Source organism: Nycticebus coucang, chromosome 9 (assembly GCF_027406575.1).
Source record: "Nycticebus coucang isolate mNycCou1 chromosome 9, mNycCou1.pri, whole genome shotgun sequence".
Classification (NCBI taxonomy): domain Eukaryota; kingdom Metazoa; phylum Chordata; class Mammalia; order Primates; family Lorisidae; genus Nycticebus; species Nycticebus coucang.
The window spans coordinates 49,104,566-49,122,018 of record NC_069788.1 but is presented as its reverse complement, the minus strand read 5'-3'; the positions used below and the strand labels follow the sequence as shown (position 1 = coordinate 49,122,018).

The 17,453-nt window shown below is 46.7% G+C and overlaps 1 protein-coding gene and 1 long non-coding RNA gene across 2 annotated transcripts in view; one reads left to right on the top strand and one right to left on the bottom strand.

Moving 5' to 3' along the window:
- The first annotated feature begins 202 nt into the window (after positions 1-202).
- On the top strand, positions 203-11,178 carry MUCL3 (mucin like 3). The gene is made up of 4 exons (XM_053603037.1): positions 203-420; positions 6,000-7,550; positions 7,632-9,202; positions 9,659-11,178. The coding sequence occupies exons 1-4, from the start codon at positions 342-344 to the stop codon at positions 9,803-9,805; spliced, it is 3,348 nt and encodes a 1,115-aa protein (XP_053459012.1). The 5' UTR covers positions 203-341; the 3' UTR covers positions 9,806-11,178.
- The window catches only part of LOC128594343 (uncharacterized), a 124,304-nt gene continuing 109,868 nt past the window's right edge, over positions 3,018-17,453 (bottom strand). The window contains exon 3 of the long non-coding RNA XR_008382537.1: positions 3,018-3,253. This is a non-coding gene — a long non-coding RNA (uncharacterized LOC128594343). The remainder of the gene's footprint in view (positions 3,254-17,453) is intronic.

Genomic DNA, 17,453 nt, shown 5'->3' with positions numbered 1-17,453 from the left:
TCAGTCCTTCTAGAAACTAGCCATCCACTCCCCAGAGCACTGGAGGCCACCCCCACCCCAGCCTCTTCCTTCTGCTGGGGCTGGGTCTGGAGTCTGCCCCCTCCCGGTTCCTTCCTTTTCTCGGCCCCCAGATCCCACCCCTCCGGCAGGCACCCAGGTACCCCATGACGCAGAGGCAGCTGCGGTCTCCCATTATCAGCACACCCCTGTGAGGCAGGGCGGATCCATTTGTTTAAGGTTTAGTCTTGAGGAGTCCCAGCCCCCATGACGTCAAGCCTGGCTCCATATAAGGTGAGGGGTCCCCAACCCACAGCCCCTAAGCAGCTGCCCAGCTCCACGACATGAAGCTGGCCCACAGTATCAGCTCCACGTTTGGCTTCCAGTGCTGCCTCCTTTTCCTTCTAGCTTCTTGGGAGGCCGGTAAGATGTCCTCGGGGTGAAGGTACCATCATTGCACAGGGGAGAGAAGACAAAGAGGTCTTGTTTCTTAGTATTCCCAGGAAATGAATGAGGGGGGGCGGTGGGCACGGGGCATACAGTCATCTAGAGTGTTCCCTGCTCAAGTGTGCTGGCTTGTGGCATAGAGGAGGTGAAATCCAGCCTGTATTCTGCTTCTTAAGACATGGCCCTCAGGTCTGCACTCACCCGGGGTGGGGATGGGGGTCCTTTAAGTTTGCATAAAGATACTGCATGGGCTGTCAGCCCTGTATGGAGCTTGACATTCACACAGCACCTGCCCTGTGCAGGGAATTCAGATGCTCATGACAATTTGCCTCATTCCATCCCTGCCACATCCCTGAGACAGTTAATAACATCTCATTTTATAGTCATGAGGAGTGGAGCCTCAGAGAGGTTAGGGGCTTGCCCCTATCACACAGCTAGAGGGAGGCAAGCAGGGGCTCCTCCCACGCCATCTGCTGCCCTGTGCCAGGGTAGGGGGCAAGCTCCTCTCCTGAGAGCCCTGTTCAGTGCAGCCCTAGGCTCTAGTCCCGGCTGGCATTTAACTTGTCTGCCCCTCCACACCACCTGTAGAATGGGGAAGGCTGTGCGGCCAACACCACTAGTGAATGCTTACTGAGCAGTACATGGCATCAGATATTGTTCCAGGCACGTCATCTGCGTTTACCAACTCTGCAGGTGTGTGCCAAAGCTTCTGTTCCTGTCTTACAGTCGGGAAAACATCCTGGGCTCAGATGAGAAAATGAATATGGAAAAGTGTGGTGAGCAAAACAGACCTGAAAGATAATAGGAAAGTGCTAAATTAGTTCACTTAGTTGAAAAAGAATGTGACTGAACCCAGGGAGCAGAGATGCCGAACACGGGAGCAGTTTGGAGGATCCTCACAAGGTAGAGGCAAACAGCATGTTCAGAGAGACTCAGCGTACTGGATGGAGTCACCCACGGTGGCGCATTTGCCACCCAAACCAGGGCTGGGAAAGTCGTGAGTTTGGGCAGCATTTGGGGCAGGACAGGCAGCACTTTCTCCATCCAATGGTGCCTGACTGGGGGTGATGATATTGAAGGCAGTCCTCCCGCCCTGGGCTCAGGGGCACGTGGTGGGGGGCGGGGAGCGGGGCGAGAAGGGCGAGGTAGGGGACAGCTGGATAGTGGCAGGGCACAGGGGCTGAGGAATCATTGAGCTGCCTCTGCGGTGTGTCCGGTCGGTGCCCTGATTTGATGCCCTTCCCCCTACGTTGAGGGTCTGGGGACAGAGGCCTCAGAAACGCCCTCTGCCTCCCACCTGCCTCCCCCCATCTCGCCCGCCTTCCCCTCCAGTCACCTCTCAATTGATCTGCCTGCTCCCCTCTACCCTTCGGTTTCGCTGCCGCTCCGGGAAGAGGAACCTGTAGGGGGCGGAAGAGAGCGAGTCATGAATCAGCTCCACACACCTTGGCTCCGAGAGAGAGTCTTTGGGGCAAAGGGCAGGCGTGGGTCAGACCCCAGATCCGATTTCCCGCATAGGATCGGGCGATTCCTCTGGGGGGGTTTATCCCGCGGGGCTGCGCGCGTGTAGCTGGGCCCCGGAGGAAGGGAGCGGCTGGGGAGCGTAGAGGAGCTGGTCGCTTGGATCGTGCACGTGTTGCTTAGCAGGTTGTCTTCTTTTTCAAACAAGAGAACAGAAGCAGGTGGAAAAGACTTTTGGAACTGTACATAGTTTATGTGGGATTTGTTTTCACTCTTCTGTCCAGGTTAAGCATCCACCAACAGTGCCTTGTGCTAAAGCCAGATTTTCCTCTTTGCACCCTCTGCCTATACTTCAGTGACCAAAACAGTTCCTTTCAGACCATTATTGTAGTAAGTGAAATGAATATCTCATGGTGGAATCAAGTTGCTGCCAACAGTACATCTACTGGGAAGAAGAGATGGTTTTCTCCTCCTGGGGTTTTAGTCACTGCTTTGCCTCACAGCTCAGGTCAGGATTAAGGAATCCCTCAAGATTCAACTCCACATTTTATAATCTATGGTTCCATAGCTGTTTAGGGCAGATCTGGAATTCTAATGTCTGTTATGTCAGCCTAGTTGTTGCCTGTGATCCTGTAGTTAAATGACAGCTGACATCCTAGAATTGGTGAGACAGAGACCCCTTTTCCTTTTTCCTCCATCCCTCATCCCTCTCTTCTTCCGTTCTTCCCTTTCTCTCCTTCTCTTTCTTACCTTTTTCCCTGGAAATCCTCTTATCTTCTTTTTTTTTTTTTTTGTAGAGACATAGTTTCTTTATGTTGCCAGGCTGGTCTTGAACTCCTGCCCTCAAATAATCTTCCTGTCTAGGCCTCCTGAAGTGCTGGGATTACAGGCCTGAGCCAATTGTGCCCAACCAAGAGGTCTTCTTTTAACATCTTTTTGTCTCAGGAGCTCACTTACTTAATATAGTAGAAGTTACCTCTTGCTCTTCTGGACTGTGGAAGTCACAATTTTTTTTTCTGTTTTTTACTTAATATGTATGACGATAGGTTGTTTGCTTCTAAAAAGTTTCCATCAGTCTTAAAGTATTCCTTTATTAATCTATTCAATAAATATTTATGAAATGCCTCCTATGGGCTGGACATTCTTCCAGGCCAGAGATATACCGATGAACAAAACAAATAAAAATTCCTGTCATTGTAGAAACTAAACTACATTTATTGCATATTAGAAAGTGATGAATGTGCTATTGCTATAACACAGCAGGAGAAGTGGTCCAGGAGGATAGGGGCTGCCATTTTGAAGAAGCTGATCAAGGCAGGAGGGCAAGGCTGCGGCTCAGGTCTTCCTCCTACCAGGAGAAAGGGAGAATGAGATTGTTTCAAAGACTATACTTTAGATTCACCAACATTTTAAAAAGTCTTCTAGGCTCCAGAGCCTCCTAGGCTCCAGACTTCCTTTAGTTCTCATATTAAGCTGGTGCAGTTGGCATTGTAGTTCTGTGCTTTTGAGGACACGAGGCTTCAGAGCATCCAAGTGACCCCAGCAAGGATGCAAAACTGGTGAGGGATGAAGCCTGGACTCCAACCCTGTCCTCTAATTTTTTAAGGCCAGTGGAATTTGCCACTATGCACTCCTACCTAGTCATTTATTCTCTCAGTGAATACTTATTCATCCCTTATCATGCTTAATGGCATCTGTGGATGTTGTGAAAAGTCTTGACTTTGTCGATGATTATACTTAACCTCTTTGAATCTCTTTTCCCAACCTATAAAACATTAAGAGCAGAACTCTTGCTTTATAGGTTCGTGGCAAAGATTAAACAAATATATGAACATCATCCTTCGGGGGTCCACAAATGTCAGGGTCTGGTTGCATAGTGTAGTTTTTTATTATTTATTTTAGTTTTTTATTATAGTTATTTTTATTTTTTTGAGACAGAGTGTTGCTCTGTTGCTCCAACTAGAGCATAGTGGTTCCATCGTAGCTCACTGCACTCTCAAATTTCTGGGCTCAAGTGATCATCCTACCTCCACCTCCCAAGTAGATGGGGCTACAGGCACGTGCCACCACACCTGGCTAAGTTTTCTTTATTTTTATAGAGACAGGGTCTTGCTCTTGCTCAGGCTAGTTTCGAACTTCTGAGCTCAAGGGGTCCTTCTTCCTTGACCTTACAAGTGCTAGGATTACAGGAGTGAGCCACCAAGCCAAGCTGTATACTATGGCCTTAACCAGTAAGAGTCTGGGCCTGTGAGCCCAGAATGTGTATTTAAATTCTGTCTCAATCTCTTATTTGCTGGGTATCCTTGAGAATATTATTTAACCACTCTGAACTTTGTTTCCTCATCTATAAGTTTGGGAGAATAGTAAATATTTCTGGACCTCAAAGGGTTCTTGTGAAAAGTGAATGAGTTAATATATGTCTTTACTCGTACGCCCTGCCTGTCTCATAGAAAGTGTGCTCAAGAAAGCTTGGTTACTGCCATTGCTGTGGGTCTGTGTACAGTCCTCCATGAAAGTCCAATTTCTCAGATATAAAACAGAAAAGGTTAAGAGAATTTAAAGAATTCTGTGGGGAGGTGGGAGATCAACCACCATAAAAGAGAATCTAAAAAGAGAATGTGAGGCAACCAGTCAAGCAGAAGGTGCCTGATGAATAGCTATTGTCAGCATTGTTGCCAAGGGCATCGGAGTGTGGAATGGGCATGGTGGAGTAAGGACCTGATAATTCAGCCCTCCTCTCTCCCCCAACCTTGATTCCCTTGAGAGACGTGGGCTTCTCTATTACCCTTACCTCCTTCTTGTCCCACCCATGTTTCTTTCAAGGACTGAATTCCCCAGCCCCAGATTGTCCTTGTCAGCAGGAGGTGGGTGGATTGTGGTTTCCTGTGACTGGGGGTGGGTGCAGGCTCTGGGTGCCGCCTTGGGCTAACAGAGACTGGAAATCTCAGTTATGTAACAGCACTATCTCTTTCACTCTCTGGTGATCTCTTGGCTTTCACTCTCCTGGCTGGTATCAGCGACATCTCCTCTGTCCCCATCCGGTTGTTTTTCCATTGAATTAAGACCCGTATCTGTCCTTTGATAGGGGTGTTTTCCTTCACACCCTGTCCTTAAACACAGTCAGTTCCTCCCAGAATCCAGCTGTCTCATTCACTCCTGTCAGGACCCCCAAGCAAGTATCTTTTCCTTTTGAAACTGCCCCCTTTATCTATCCCCAGATGGCTTTAAGTGTGTGAAGAGGGGGACCTTGCTGGGGGACCACAAGGGATGAGTCATCTGATCCACCTCCCTCATTCAGAGCAAGCTTCATTGCTAATGGAAGTTCCCCATCTCCTTCTTCTACCCATTCTTCATTCGTCTTCTTACTGTCTCTCCCCAACAACATGGGTTTCCCTGATAATCCCTATGGGAAATTCTGCAAGAGGCCTCACCTCAGTCTCTTGCATGGTTGCATTTGGGATGGAGCTAGAAAGTAGAAAGATGGACATTCCAATGTTTATTCCCTTTCCTCTCAGTTCTGCCATGGAAAGGGGATTCCATTCTATAAATCTATAAACCTAGAGGAGCACCAGCAGAGAGAAATGCCAGTCACTACCTGCTCTCAAAGCCTTACCATTCAGTAGGCATGGCAGGGAATGGAGGTTGACAGGTACACAAACAACTGTGATATTGAATAGAAGGTAACAGGAAAGAGTTATTAATAAAGACTTTTAAGCACTGAGATGAAGCTAGATCTTAACTGCTTTGAAGGGATCATAAAAGATGCCCTGAATCCAGAAGGCCCTGAGATGGAAGTTGACTAGATGTGGAAAAGAGGTGAGCTGGTAAGCTTGCTGAAGGCACATCCTGAACAACAGCGCAGAGGCTGGAGATGAGACTGGAATTAGATACCATCATATTCAGAGAAGACTGGCTAGGGAAACATATGGGAGATAAAAGAGACCCCTAGAGAAGGAGATAGGCAGGGAGTCAGGGAAGAACATGGGGAAAGTTTCTTATTTGCCTCTCTCCCTCTACAGGTGCTATTACATTTCAAAAATGGCAGGAAGCTGGTAAATCCCCAACATCTGATCATTCATTCTCCCTCACTTCAGGTCCTGTTTATGGTTCTCCCTCTGTCCACATTGTTCTGAATTCAGGACAAAGACCTCAAGACCTTCCTAAATCTACAGAAACTCAGAAGCTAAAACACCACTGCAACTCCACACATCATTCTAAGCCAATTCACAAACCTACAGACAACTCCAAAATTATAGACCACAAAATATCTACAGTTCATCATGAAGCTCCTTCCACTTCTAAACAAAACTCCAGCAATCAGGGAAAAGAACCAATTATCCTTAATGAACGCTCTGTTAATTCTGTTGACTCCACTACTACAAACAAAGAATCCTCTGATAAAAAGCATCTAACCCCGGCTCCTAAGAGCAAAACAACTTGTCGTAGGTCCACAACAAGAGACTCAAATAAAACTGTAAGACCTTTGGAAAAGACCACCATTACTTTAGATAATAAAAGTAACACCTCACATGAGACTACACTTCCTTTCCACACCTCAGACAATTCAGGAAGTAACAAAACCCCAACATCTTCCTCAGAAAAAAACACAACAGCCACAAAAACAACATACAAGGCCATAAGCACCCTGCAGAAGTCAGAAAAACCTGAAGATTATAGAACTACCGTTGCCTCAGACACACTCCAGATAAAAACTACAAAATACATTAAAGAGACCATGTCAGCTAGTGAGAAGACTACAAGAACTTCTGCAAAGCCTACAGAACATGGAGAAAAGACCACATTAATCAATAAGAAGACCACACCATTCTCAGTAAAGCCAACACAACACAAGGAGAAGACCACATCATCCAGTGAGAAGACCATGCCATCCCCAGGAAAGCCTACACAACAAGAGGAAAAGACCACATCATCCAGTGAGAAGACCACACCATCCCCAGGAATATCTACACAACATGGAGAGAAGACCACATTAGTCAATAAGAAGACCACACCATCCTCAGTAAAGCCCACAAAACATGAGGAGAAGACCACATCATCCAATGAGAAGACCATGCCATCCCCAGGAAAGCCTACACAACATGAGGAGAAGACCACATCATCCAATGAGAAGACCATGCCATCCCCAGGAAAGCCTACACAACATGGAGAGAAGACCACATCAGTCAATAAGAAGACTATGCCATCCCCAGTAAAGACTACACAACACAAGGAGAAGACCACATCATCCAATGAGAAGACCACACCATCCCCAGGAAAGTCTACACAACATGGAGAGAAGACCACATCAGTCAATAAGAAGACTACACCATCCCCAGTAAAGACTACACAACATGAGGAGATCACATCAGCCCATGAAAAGTCCACACCACCCTCAGCAAACCCTACAGAACATGGAAAAAATGCCACATCATCCAATGAGAAGTCCATGCCATCCCCAGGAAAGCCCACACAACATGAGGTGAAAAGCACATCAGCCCATGAGAAGACCACACCACCCTCAGTAAACCCTACAGAACATGAAAAAAAGACCACATCATCCAATGAGAAGTCTACACCATCCCCAGTGAAGCCTACACAACATGAGGAGAAAACTACACTACCCTCAGCAAGCCCTACACAACATGGTGATAAGACCACATCATTCAGTGAGAAGCCCTTGCTATCCCCAGGAAAGCCCACACAACATGAGGCGAAAAGCACATCAGCCAATGAGAAGACCATACCACCCACAGGAAACCCCATAGAACATGGAGAAAAGACCACATTAGCTAATGAGAGGATCACACCATCCCCAGTAAAGCCCACACAACATGAGGAGAAAACCACATCAACCAAGGAGAAGACTACACCCTCAGAAAACCCTACAAAACATGGAGAAAAGAGCACCTCAGCCAATGAGAAGACCTCACCATTCCCAGTGAAGCCCACACTACGTGTAGATAGGACCATATCAGCCAATAAGCAGACCATAGCACACTCACCAAAGCCTACACAACATGGAGAAAAGACCACATCAGCCAATGAGAAGATCATACAATCCTCAGTAAAGCCTACACAACATGCGGAGAAGACCATATCAGCCAATGAAAAGACTACACTACCCCCAGAAAATCCTACAGAGCATGGAGAAAAGACCACCTTAGCCAATGAGAAGACCACACCATCCTCAGTAAAGCCCATACAACATGGAGATAAGACCACATCAGCCAATGAGCAGACCACAGCACCCTCAACAAAGCCTACACAAGAGAAGACTACATCAGTCAATGAGAAGACCACATTAGCCAATAAGACCATGTCACTCCCAGAAAATCCTACAGAACATGGAGATAAGACCACTTCAGCCAATGAGAAGACCACACCATCCTCAGTAAAGCCCACACGACATGGAGATGAGACCACATCAGCCAATGATCAGACCACACCACCCCCAGAAAATCCTACAGAACATGGAGATAAGACCACATCAGCCAATGAGAAGACCACACCATCTGCAGTAAAGCCTACACAACACAAAGAGATCACATCAGCAAATGAGAAGACCACATCATCCTCAGCAAACCCTACACAACATGGAGATAAGTCCACATCAGCCAATGAGAAGACCACACCATCCCCAGTAAAGCCTATGGAACACCCAGAAAAGTCGACATCAGCCAATGGGATAACCATAAAAGCCTCAGCAAAGCCTACAGAACAGGAAGAAAAGACCACCATATCCGCCCATGAGAATATGACACAAGTCCCAGAAAAGTCCACAGAACAATCAGGAAATACCCCATTAACCACAGAGAAAGCCACAAAAGCCCCAGAAAAGCCTACAGTACACCTAAAGAAGACCACATTAATCCTATGGAAAACCACACCAGAAAACCTAGAAAAGACCACCCTGGCTAGTGAGACCATACAAACTTCAGTGAAGTCTACAGACAATCAAGAAAAAACAGCAGCAATCACAAAGACAATAAGACTTCCAGCCAAGGTTACAGGAGACAAATCCATCTCTACTGCCTCCCCTTCTCTAAATAAAACTAAGGTTACCCATTTGGTGCCCATTGGTTCTTTTACGATCACTGCATCTGGAAAGGAGCTGAGTTCTATCGTTTCAGAAACCATAGGAAACAAGAGTCATCAATACCAGAATAAAGCTGGCTCACAGGCAGGTCTCCATCCTGGACAAATGGGGGAGAATGATTCATTTCCTGCATGGGCAATAGTTATTGTGATTCTGGTGGCTGTGATTCTCCTCCTGGTGTTCCTTGGCCTGATCTTCTTGGTAAGGAACAGGGGTGCCCCAAGGAAATATCTCTCAAATCTTGTGGGATAGAGAATTGAAAAGACGGTAGAGAGACATGACAGGAGGCGGGGGAAGTGATAACAGAGGGGAAGTAGTGGTGAAAATCATGGAAAAGGCAACAAATACATAGGATGTAAAAAGTTGGGACTGAGGAGAAAGCTGTAGTTGAGAAAGAAAGGGTGTGAAAGAGAGAAAATTAAGGCAGTGGAGATAATGTCTGGGGTGTGAGAATAGAGGGTATAACATGGAGGGTGAATTAGAGAATGAGTTTGGGACCTAGTGTATTGGCTTTGGGGCTAGAGGACCAAGGTTTGGATGGACTCTTGAGAAAGGAGCAATCCAAAGGTCCAGCATCAGGGAGAAGAGGATGAAAGGCCTGAGATGTGAGTGGCACAGCAGATGGTTCTTATTTCTCCTTTCTTATCCCAATCACAGGTCTCTTACATGATGCGAACACGTCGTGCAGTAACCCAGAACACCCAGGACAATGACCCAGAGGATGAGGAGGGCCCCAATTCCTACCCAGTCTACTTGATGGAGCAACAGACTCTTGGCATGGGCCAGATTCCTTCCCCACGATGATCATGGAGAAGGTGCCCAGCCCCAGCTCTTCCATGCTCTGGCTCTCTTTTGTATGAGGAAATAGCATCTCAAGTTCTTTTTCCTGGACTTTATGAAGGGCACAGAATACTGACAGCAGCATTAACCTTCTCTCTGTTCTTAATTAGAACTGGTTGAGGAATGAGGTGATAAGTAAGGAATACCCAAGTTTAGGGGCTAGACGAGAATGTAGTAGGAATAATCCAAGCAAATGTTGTCTAAGAAGAAGGTGTTTGATGGACATATGGGGTGAGGGCTTATGCAGGACACTGAGTCCTGGGAGGGGCATGGCTAAGGGAAGGAAAGAACCTTAGAAGGCAGGGTCCCAGACTAACTTGTGAGTGGGAGTTATGGACAGTGGGGAGACTGAGGACAGAGCCTCTGGGTTTCAGGACCAATCTGTATTATTTCCGTTTACTATTACCTAAGAGTTTATGTATAAATAGGCTTGTGTCTGAGTTCCCAGGACCCTTGCCCTTCTTATTTTGTTTGTTTGTTTAATGAAAAAATAGGCTCTAGGAAGAAAATTGAATTTATTTCCTTCTCTACCTTTTATATTTTCTGGAGAAAGGAACATTCTAGAAAAAAATTATAGATAGCTCTCATCTACATGGTGCCTCCCTCTTCTTCCTGAATCCCTTAGTTTTTCTAAACATCTTACCATGGGCATCCTGCTGGTTTGGCTGGCTGGGTTGTGGACAGGCACACAGGGAGGGGAGTTTTGTTTAACCTGCGGTCTCACCCACTGATCCCAGCCCTTCCCTGATGATGTTTCCACTCAGCATTTATTTTCCTGTCTCTTTTATTAAAAGCCAGGTTGGCTTCATCTGCTAGAAGTCACTTGTCTCGTCTCCTGCCCACATCCTCTCTCCTCACAACTTCAACCCAGATTCCAGTTTTCTTCCTGGTGGGCCTTTCATCTGTGTGTGCTTTCTGATTTTCTCTTCCATGTCTCATGGACAGAGGAGAAAAGGAGTGTGGACAGATGACAGGTAGTTTTCTTCTCTCTATTGGTCTTTTTATAATAAAGTGTAACATATTTATTTTTTTATTGTTGGGGATTCATTGAGGGTACAATAAACCAGGTTACACTGATAAGTGTAACATATTTATAAAGTAAGGACATCATAGTTATCGAACTGTTGGGAAGAAGTCCTGACAAGTGTTTCTGGCTCTGGCCATTACCTTATAGAAGATCCTGAGCAGGAGGGGCTACAGCACAGGACTGCAGTTCTTTGGAGGCTCCAGGAAGGGGACCCTATTGCTCCTAAAATGGCTTATGTCTGGGTTTAGATAAAAGCCAGCCTCAATTCATGCTGGATTTATTTTCATGGTGAGAAAATGAGGAGAAAATCTGTCAGTTAATAAATGTTTTTAAACACCCATTATGTAGTCTTTTGGGGATATGAAGAAGTGTAAGCCATAGTTCTCACTTGAAACACAAATACAGGAAAATTAAAATTAAATAATTCAACAAGAGTTGTTACATGGTAATACGATACAGAATAAAACAACACCTTAATTACTTAAACCCAACTTTATTAACACATGCCATGCCCCATATTTAGGTTAGGACACAAGCCCTGCTCCCAACCCACTCCATGCCCAAGTGTCAGTTCCAACAGAACCGTCTCACCATCCACACAGCCTTGGCTCTCACTGGACATCCTGGTGGACCAGAAAGGCACCCCAGTTGGCTACTGACCTTCTAACCTTAACTCCATTTGAGGTTTGCTGCTCTGGGCATCCCCATTTGCTGAAAGAATATCATGGTCACTAACCCCAATCCGGATAACTAATGTCACTGAACTGCCTGGCCCTGGTTGGGCTGGGAGATCCCTGAGGCCTGAAGATCTCGCTGAACCTCCCACTGGAGACCTTTTCTGCTAAGGGAAAGCTTGTGTCCCAGAAAGGAGGCATGCCAGGTACCCAGGGGACACCAGAATTAGATCTCTAGAGAAGGACTAAGGCAGAGAGTGATGCCTGGGTTCTGGAAGAGGGCCGGGGAGTCTTCAAGAAAAGGAGGAAGATTCCTGATTTTTAGTTTTCTAGACAGATGGTGACACAGCTTGTGACAACTGCCAGGACAGGAGTGTCTTCCTGTCCTGGGCACAATGACCCTACCTCAAACTTTCTCCTAATTTGGGTCCCCAGCCTGCACCCTAATTAAAAAACAAAACGAAATAAAAACACCTCTGCCCCTAGAGTCTAAACACTCAACCTGACTGACTCCTCCCCCGCCGAGGTGCCAAAGCGCTGCAGGGACAGATGCGGGGTGGGTGCGGGAGGCTCTGCGTCTGCATCCTTGGCCTGCGGGCCATGGGGCGTAGTCTCCTGCACATTCCTCTCTCCTTCCTCTTTCCCGGTATTTATCGCTTTGAAATCCAGGGGTAAACCCTTTGACAAGCTCTGGGACTGGGCTCCCCTTCGGGATAACTAATAAGCAGGACTGAGGGAATCCGCTCCCGCCTCACGTGCATGTCGCCCTCGCCCCCGGGAACCGAGTTGATTTTCTTCAAGTCACTGAGGACCCGGAGCTCGCGGGCCAGGGCGGCTCGGCCTCGGGGTGGGGCGCCGGTGGCCGCTGTCCCTGGTGGAGAGGGGCCATGAGCAGAGAGTGATCAGGTCGTTCCGCGGAGGCTCGCCTTGCCGGCCGCTCGCCTCTCTCTGACGGCGGATTAGCTGCTCGCAGCCCCGGCACCGCGAGTCAGCCGGGGTCAGTCCCGCTTTCAGACCCGCGGGGCTCCTGCGCGCTCGGTAGTAAAACACCTTAGCGCTGCGCTTTTTTCTACCTCGCGTCGACAATCCTCTGATCATCCTGCGAGTTCTTTTTTTGTTAGTCCTGTTTTACAGGTGAGAAAACTGAAGCTCAGAGAAGTGCCTTGTTCAGACCCTCGGGGCTCCGGTGGAACTGAGTTTATTTTCTTTAAGCCGCAATTTCACTTTACTCCTTAGCGGAGTCTGGTTCCATGTCACTGAGGCAGCCTGACCACTTAAGGAACAGAGTGTAATTGAGGTTTGTGTGAGAGGGTGTCTAGCCCTTTCTTCCAGAGTCCCAGGTCTCCTCTTTCAGCCCCTTGAACTTCCAGAGTCTTCTGGTCTCACGGTGTCCTTCCTCACCAGGGTCTTTCCTGCCAGCCCTGCTGCCTGATGAGACCCATTAATGGGCCTCAGAGTCACAGGTTCCCCATCCTCCCCACACAGTGGCTGGGCCCCTCTCGGAGCTGCCCTACAAGAGGTTTGGCACAGAAGACGATCCCATGACTGGCGACCCAGTCGTCTTCATTTTTGTCCCCTCTGTCTCCTACAAAGGCCTCTGTCTCAGAAGAAAGACATCCCAGAGAAAACAGGTTTCTGCTGGCCTCTGGCCCCGAGCATGGTCCCCTCTCCTTTAACAGATTTGATCCCCGGGTTCTCTCCCCCTCCCTGCTCCTCTCCCCGTGTTGTCAGGGAGCATGGCTTCAGAGATGCCCCTCCCTGGAAAGGGAGGACCCAGAAGTTATGGGCTCTACTGCCTGGTAGAAACTATAAATGCTGCGGCTATGGTGCATGAGAAAAGAAATTAAGCCAGACATATGGTGGGAGCAATCTGCGGAACACAGGAGTCCAGCGTTCTCAGTCCCTGGCTTCCTACTGCCTCGGAACCCACCCCAGCTGATCTTACTCCTCCCACAACCCTGGTCCTGGCAAGTTTTAAATTCTTCCTGCAACTTCATGCCCCATTGAGAGCCGCACATCAACTCCTCTCAGCATCCAGATTCTGCTCCCAGACATTCTGGGTAACAACCTCCCATGTGGATTATTTCAAGATGAGGAGAGGGAAATTATCACCTGCCTCCTGCATCAGGGTGCTGCTTCTCTTTGGAATCCTGGGAGCTGGTAAGTGAATTAATTATCCGTCAATCAGAGAGGATGTGAAGGCCACAAAAAGTCTTAAGGAGTCAAGGATCCCTGTCCCAGGCATTCTGCCCGCATATATATTCCCATTCTTTTGCTGGAAGCAAAGATGATGAACTTCTTTTTTACCGCTTTCTGTCAATGTCAGTGGCCCCACTGACCCTGATTCTGGCCCCCACCTTTCTTCTCCAAATCCACTTTTATCCTCCCCCTTCCACCCTCAGCTATGAGCATGGACACAAATAGCAGCTGCATTTTATTTCCCTTAGGACCCCAGGGTGTAGTGGGTGCTTGATAAATGCTTTGTATCTAACTGGAAAATCCAGCATCATCTTTAACCCATTGACTTACACATTAGAAAAATATCCCCCCCTCCCCCGTGGGGCCGTGGTGTTTTATTAAGTCAAGGTAGGTAAAGAGACATGTGACTGATATATAATTCATGAGGACCCAGGCTCAAAACTAGCATAAGTTAAATGCAACTCACATGGCAATTAATGTGTTAATTTTATATTAAAGCGAAGTTCCAAGTCTAAAGCCAAGTTGAATGAAAATATTTCTTCCAGAAATGCTACCTAAACTTAAATCTTCAGTCAGCTCTCATAATTGTGTGGAGGGACCAACAAAACCCCAGGACTATGGGAGCTGTGTGTGAAATTAGCTCAAGGAGAAAAAAAATCTGAGCTCCTGTATTCCCAGCCATTTTACCTGCTTTCTCTCCTCAACTCTTTCAGAATTCAAACTTTTCTTAATGACTAAAATCCAATGTCAAATACCTTATAAAGCCTTCACTTGCACTGTAGGAGGATGGAATGCCAACCACAGAGAGCCAGGCAGACAGGTGTTCAATTGGAATCCGCAGAAACAGCCCTAGGCCGAATGAAGATGAGGACGCTATGGTGCTTTTTTCTTTCCCCTTTGATGTCTGTTCCTTGCATCCTTCCTCTGCTCTATCCCAGATACGCTCCTGGAGACCCTGTTTGGCACACTCTGTTCCCTTCCTCCTCCCTGCCTCTCTGTAAGCCCGGTCATTTCAAAAGCCTTCAACTATTACTGTAACAGATGACTTCCAGACTCATCTTCAGCCTCTCTTTGCTCTGAAATCCAGTCCTATATTTCCAGATTTTTCAATGACATCTTCACTTGGATGTCACATCATATGGAAAGTGACATTTATGTGTTCAGTTAGGAAACATTTTTTGAATATCTCTGTGCTAAGTCTGAGGGTACATTAGTGAAGAAAGCAACAAGGCCCTGCCTTCTGGGAACTCATAGTCTATGAGGAAAGACAGATATCACACAAAGAAGGCACCTAATAAAACCAAGTCACAAATGTGCAAAATGCCAGCCAGTCCACCTTATTTTCCCACCAGCATCTAAAACGCCACCCTCATCAGCCTGCTTACATTGGAGGACTGTTCCCGAGTCTGGCTTTGGGTTCCCGCCTCCCCCACCCGGTCCTTCTCAGGGGCTTCTCCTCCCCCTCCCACAAATCACTTCTCTCATGGATTGTTTCCATCAACAGCCAAACAAGCTGTAAGCCAGTGGTTCTCAACCTTCCTAACGCCGCAATGTATTTTCATTGTTAAAAAGGGGTTGCGACCCACAGGTTGAGAACTGCTGTCTAAGCAGTATGCACAGGAAGAACCTGGAGGAGATTATTTTAAAAATGTAGATGCCCTAACCCAGCCCCGGCCAAACTGCAACAAAAAAATAGCCGGGCGTTGTGGCGGGCGCCTGTAGTCCCAGCTGCTCGGGAGGCTGAGGCAAGAGAATCGCGTAAGCCCAAGAGTTAGAGGTTGCTGTGAGCCGTGTGACGCCACGGCACTCTACCCAAGGGCGGTACAGTGAGACTCTGTCTCTACAAAAAAAAAAAAAAAAAAAATGTAGATGCCCTTTTTTTCCCCATTCTTGAGATACTTTGCTAAGAAGAACATGTTCCAGCTCCATCCATGTAAACATGAAAGGGGTAAAGTCTCCATCTTTCTTCAAGGCTGCATAATATTCCATGGTATACATGTACCACAATTTGTTAATCCATTCGTGTACTCAGCCTTACTATGAAGCTAATTTATAGCTTTCATATGAAGGCTATAACCCAACTATAGCACAAGAATATGGGGAAAGGGCCAAGGGAGGGAAAAGGAGGGAGGAGGTTAGGGTGGAGTGAGGATAATTGGTAGGGCCACACCTATGGTGCATCTTAGAATGGGTAGAAGCGAAACTTACTAAATGCAGAATACAAATGTCTACATATAATAGCTAAGAAAATGCCATGAAGGCTACGTTGAACAGTTTGATGAGAATATTTCAGATTGTATATGAAACCAGCAATTGTACCCCTTGATTGCATTAATGTACACAGCTATGATTTAACAATAATTAAAAAAAATGTAGATGCCTGGGACCTGTCCCTCAGGTTTCTGAGTCAGTAAGTTTGGGAGGGGGCTGGAGCTGCATTTTAACAAGTTTCCCAGGGGCTCCTGATGCCCTGGTTTAGGGCCACATTCTGGAAAGCTCTGCTCTTCCAGTCTCCACCTTAACAACTCCCCCAACATCTCAGCTCTGTCCTCCTCTACCCGCCTCTTGTCTGAAATAGTCCTCTGTAAACACCGTCTTCATTATCTCTTACTCAGTGTGTGTGTATTTTCTCTGCAAATTTTACCACAGAGATCCATGTACAGGCAGTTCTCAAGTTACAAACATCCAACTTATGTACAACTCACACTTGCGAACACAGGATATTAGAGTAAATCCGCAAGTTACAAACATTTGACTGACATGTAACTTACACTTATGAACAGAGGCTGTTACAGGCAATAGGCAAATGTACCTGTTCCAACTTACATACAAATTCAACATAAGGACAAAGCCACAGACCCTATCTCATTCCTAACCCAGGGACTGCCTATAGTTTATAAAGTTCAAAAATCACACAAGTTTATTACCAAAAAACAGCCATCTCTGACACATCCACTCCTTTTCACATCTGTTTTCCATTCTCTGGAGTTGGAACAACCTGTGACTTTCTCAGCTTTTGCTCCTGGTATTTGCGTCATGCCCATATTGTATTACTATTCAGAGATGCTTTTAAAAAGACCTTAAATGTGAGGGGCATGGTGGCTCATGCCTATAACTCTAGCAATTTGGGAGGCAGAGGCCGGTGGATTGCTTGAGCTTAGGAATTTGAGACCAGCCTGAGCAAGACTGAAACCCCGTCTCTACCAAAAACAGAAAAAACTAGCCAAACATGGCACACACCTGTAGTCCCAGCTACTTCAGAGGCTGAGGCAAGAGAATCACTTGTGCCCAAGAGTTTGAGGTTGCTGTGAGCTATGATGGTGCCATGGCACTCTACCCAGTGCAACAGAGTGAGACTCTGTCTCAAAAAAAGAAAAAAAAAAGACCTTAAATGGACCAAGCTCCAAGTCCTCTAAATGGTATGTCAGAATTTTTCCTTTCTCTTCCACAAAGCAAAATACTAGCACAGTATAGTGATTTATGAGTAAACAATCTAAGACTTGAGCAATTGTTTTCTTATAACCAGTTGGCTAATTCTCTGTTTCCTCATAAACATCTTTCTCTCTGAATAGAGAGAGCTGCCTCATCAACCCTGCATCTTCATGCCAGCAGGCTCGAGGCTTTCCTAAGCACTCAATTGCCTGTCCAAGCGTTCCTCATTTTCAAACACATTGCTATTTGCTATATATATGTAACTGGATAGCCTTTTCCG

Bases quoted from the DNA above. Each gene is read 5' to 3' on its own strand.
- MUCL3 (XM_053603037.1), top strand. From the start codon at position 342: ATGAAGCTGGCCCACAGTATCAGCTCCACGTTTGGCTTCCAGTGCTGC. The intron at 7,551-7,631 runs GTGATAAGACCA...AAAGCACATCAG, and splicing joins AGCAAGCCCTACACAACATG to CCAATGAGAAGACCATACCA. The intron at 9,203-9,658 runs GTAAGGAACAGG...TCCCAATCACAG, and splicing joins TCCTTGGCCTGATCTTCTTG to GTCTCTTACATGATGCGAAC.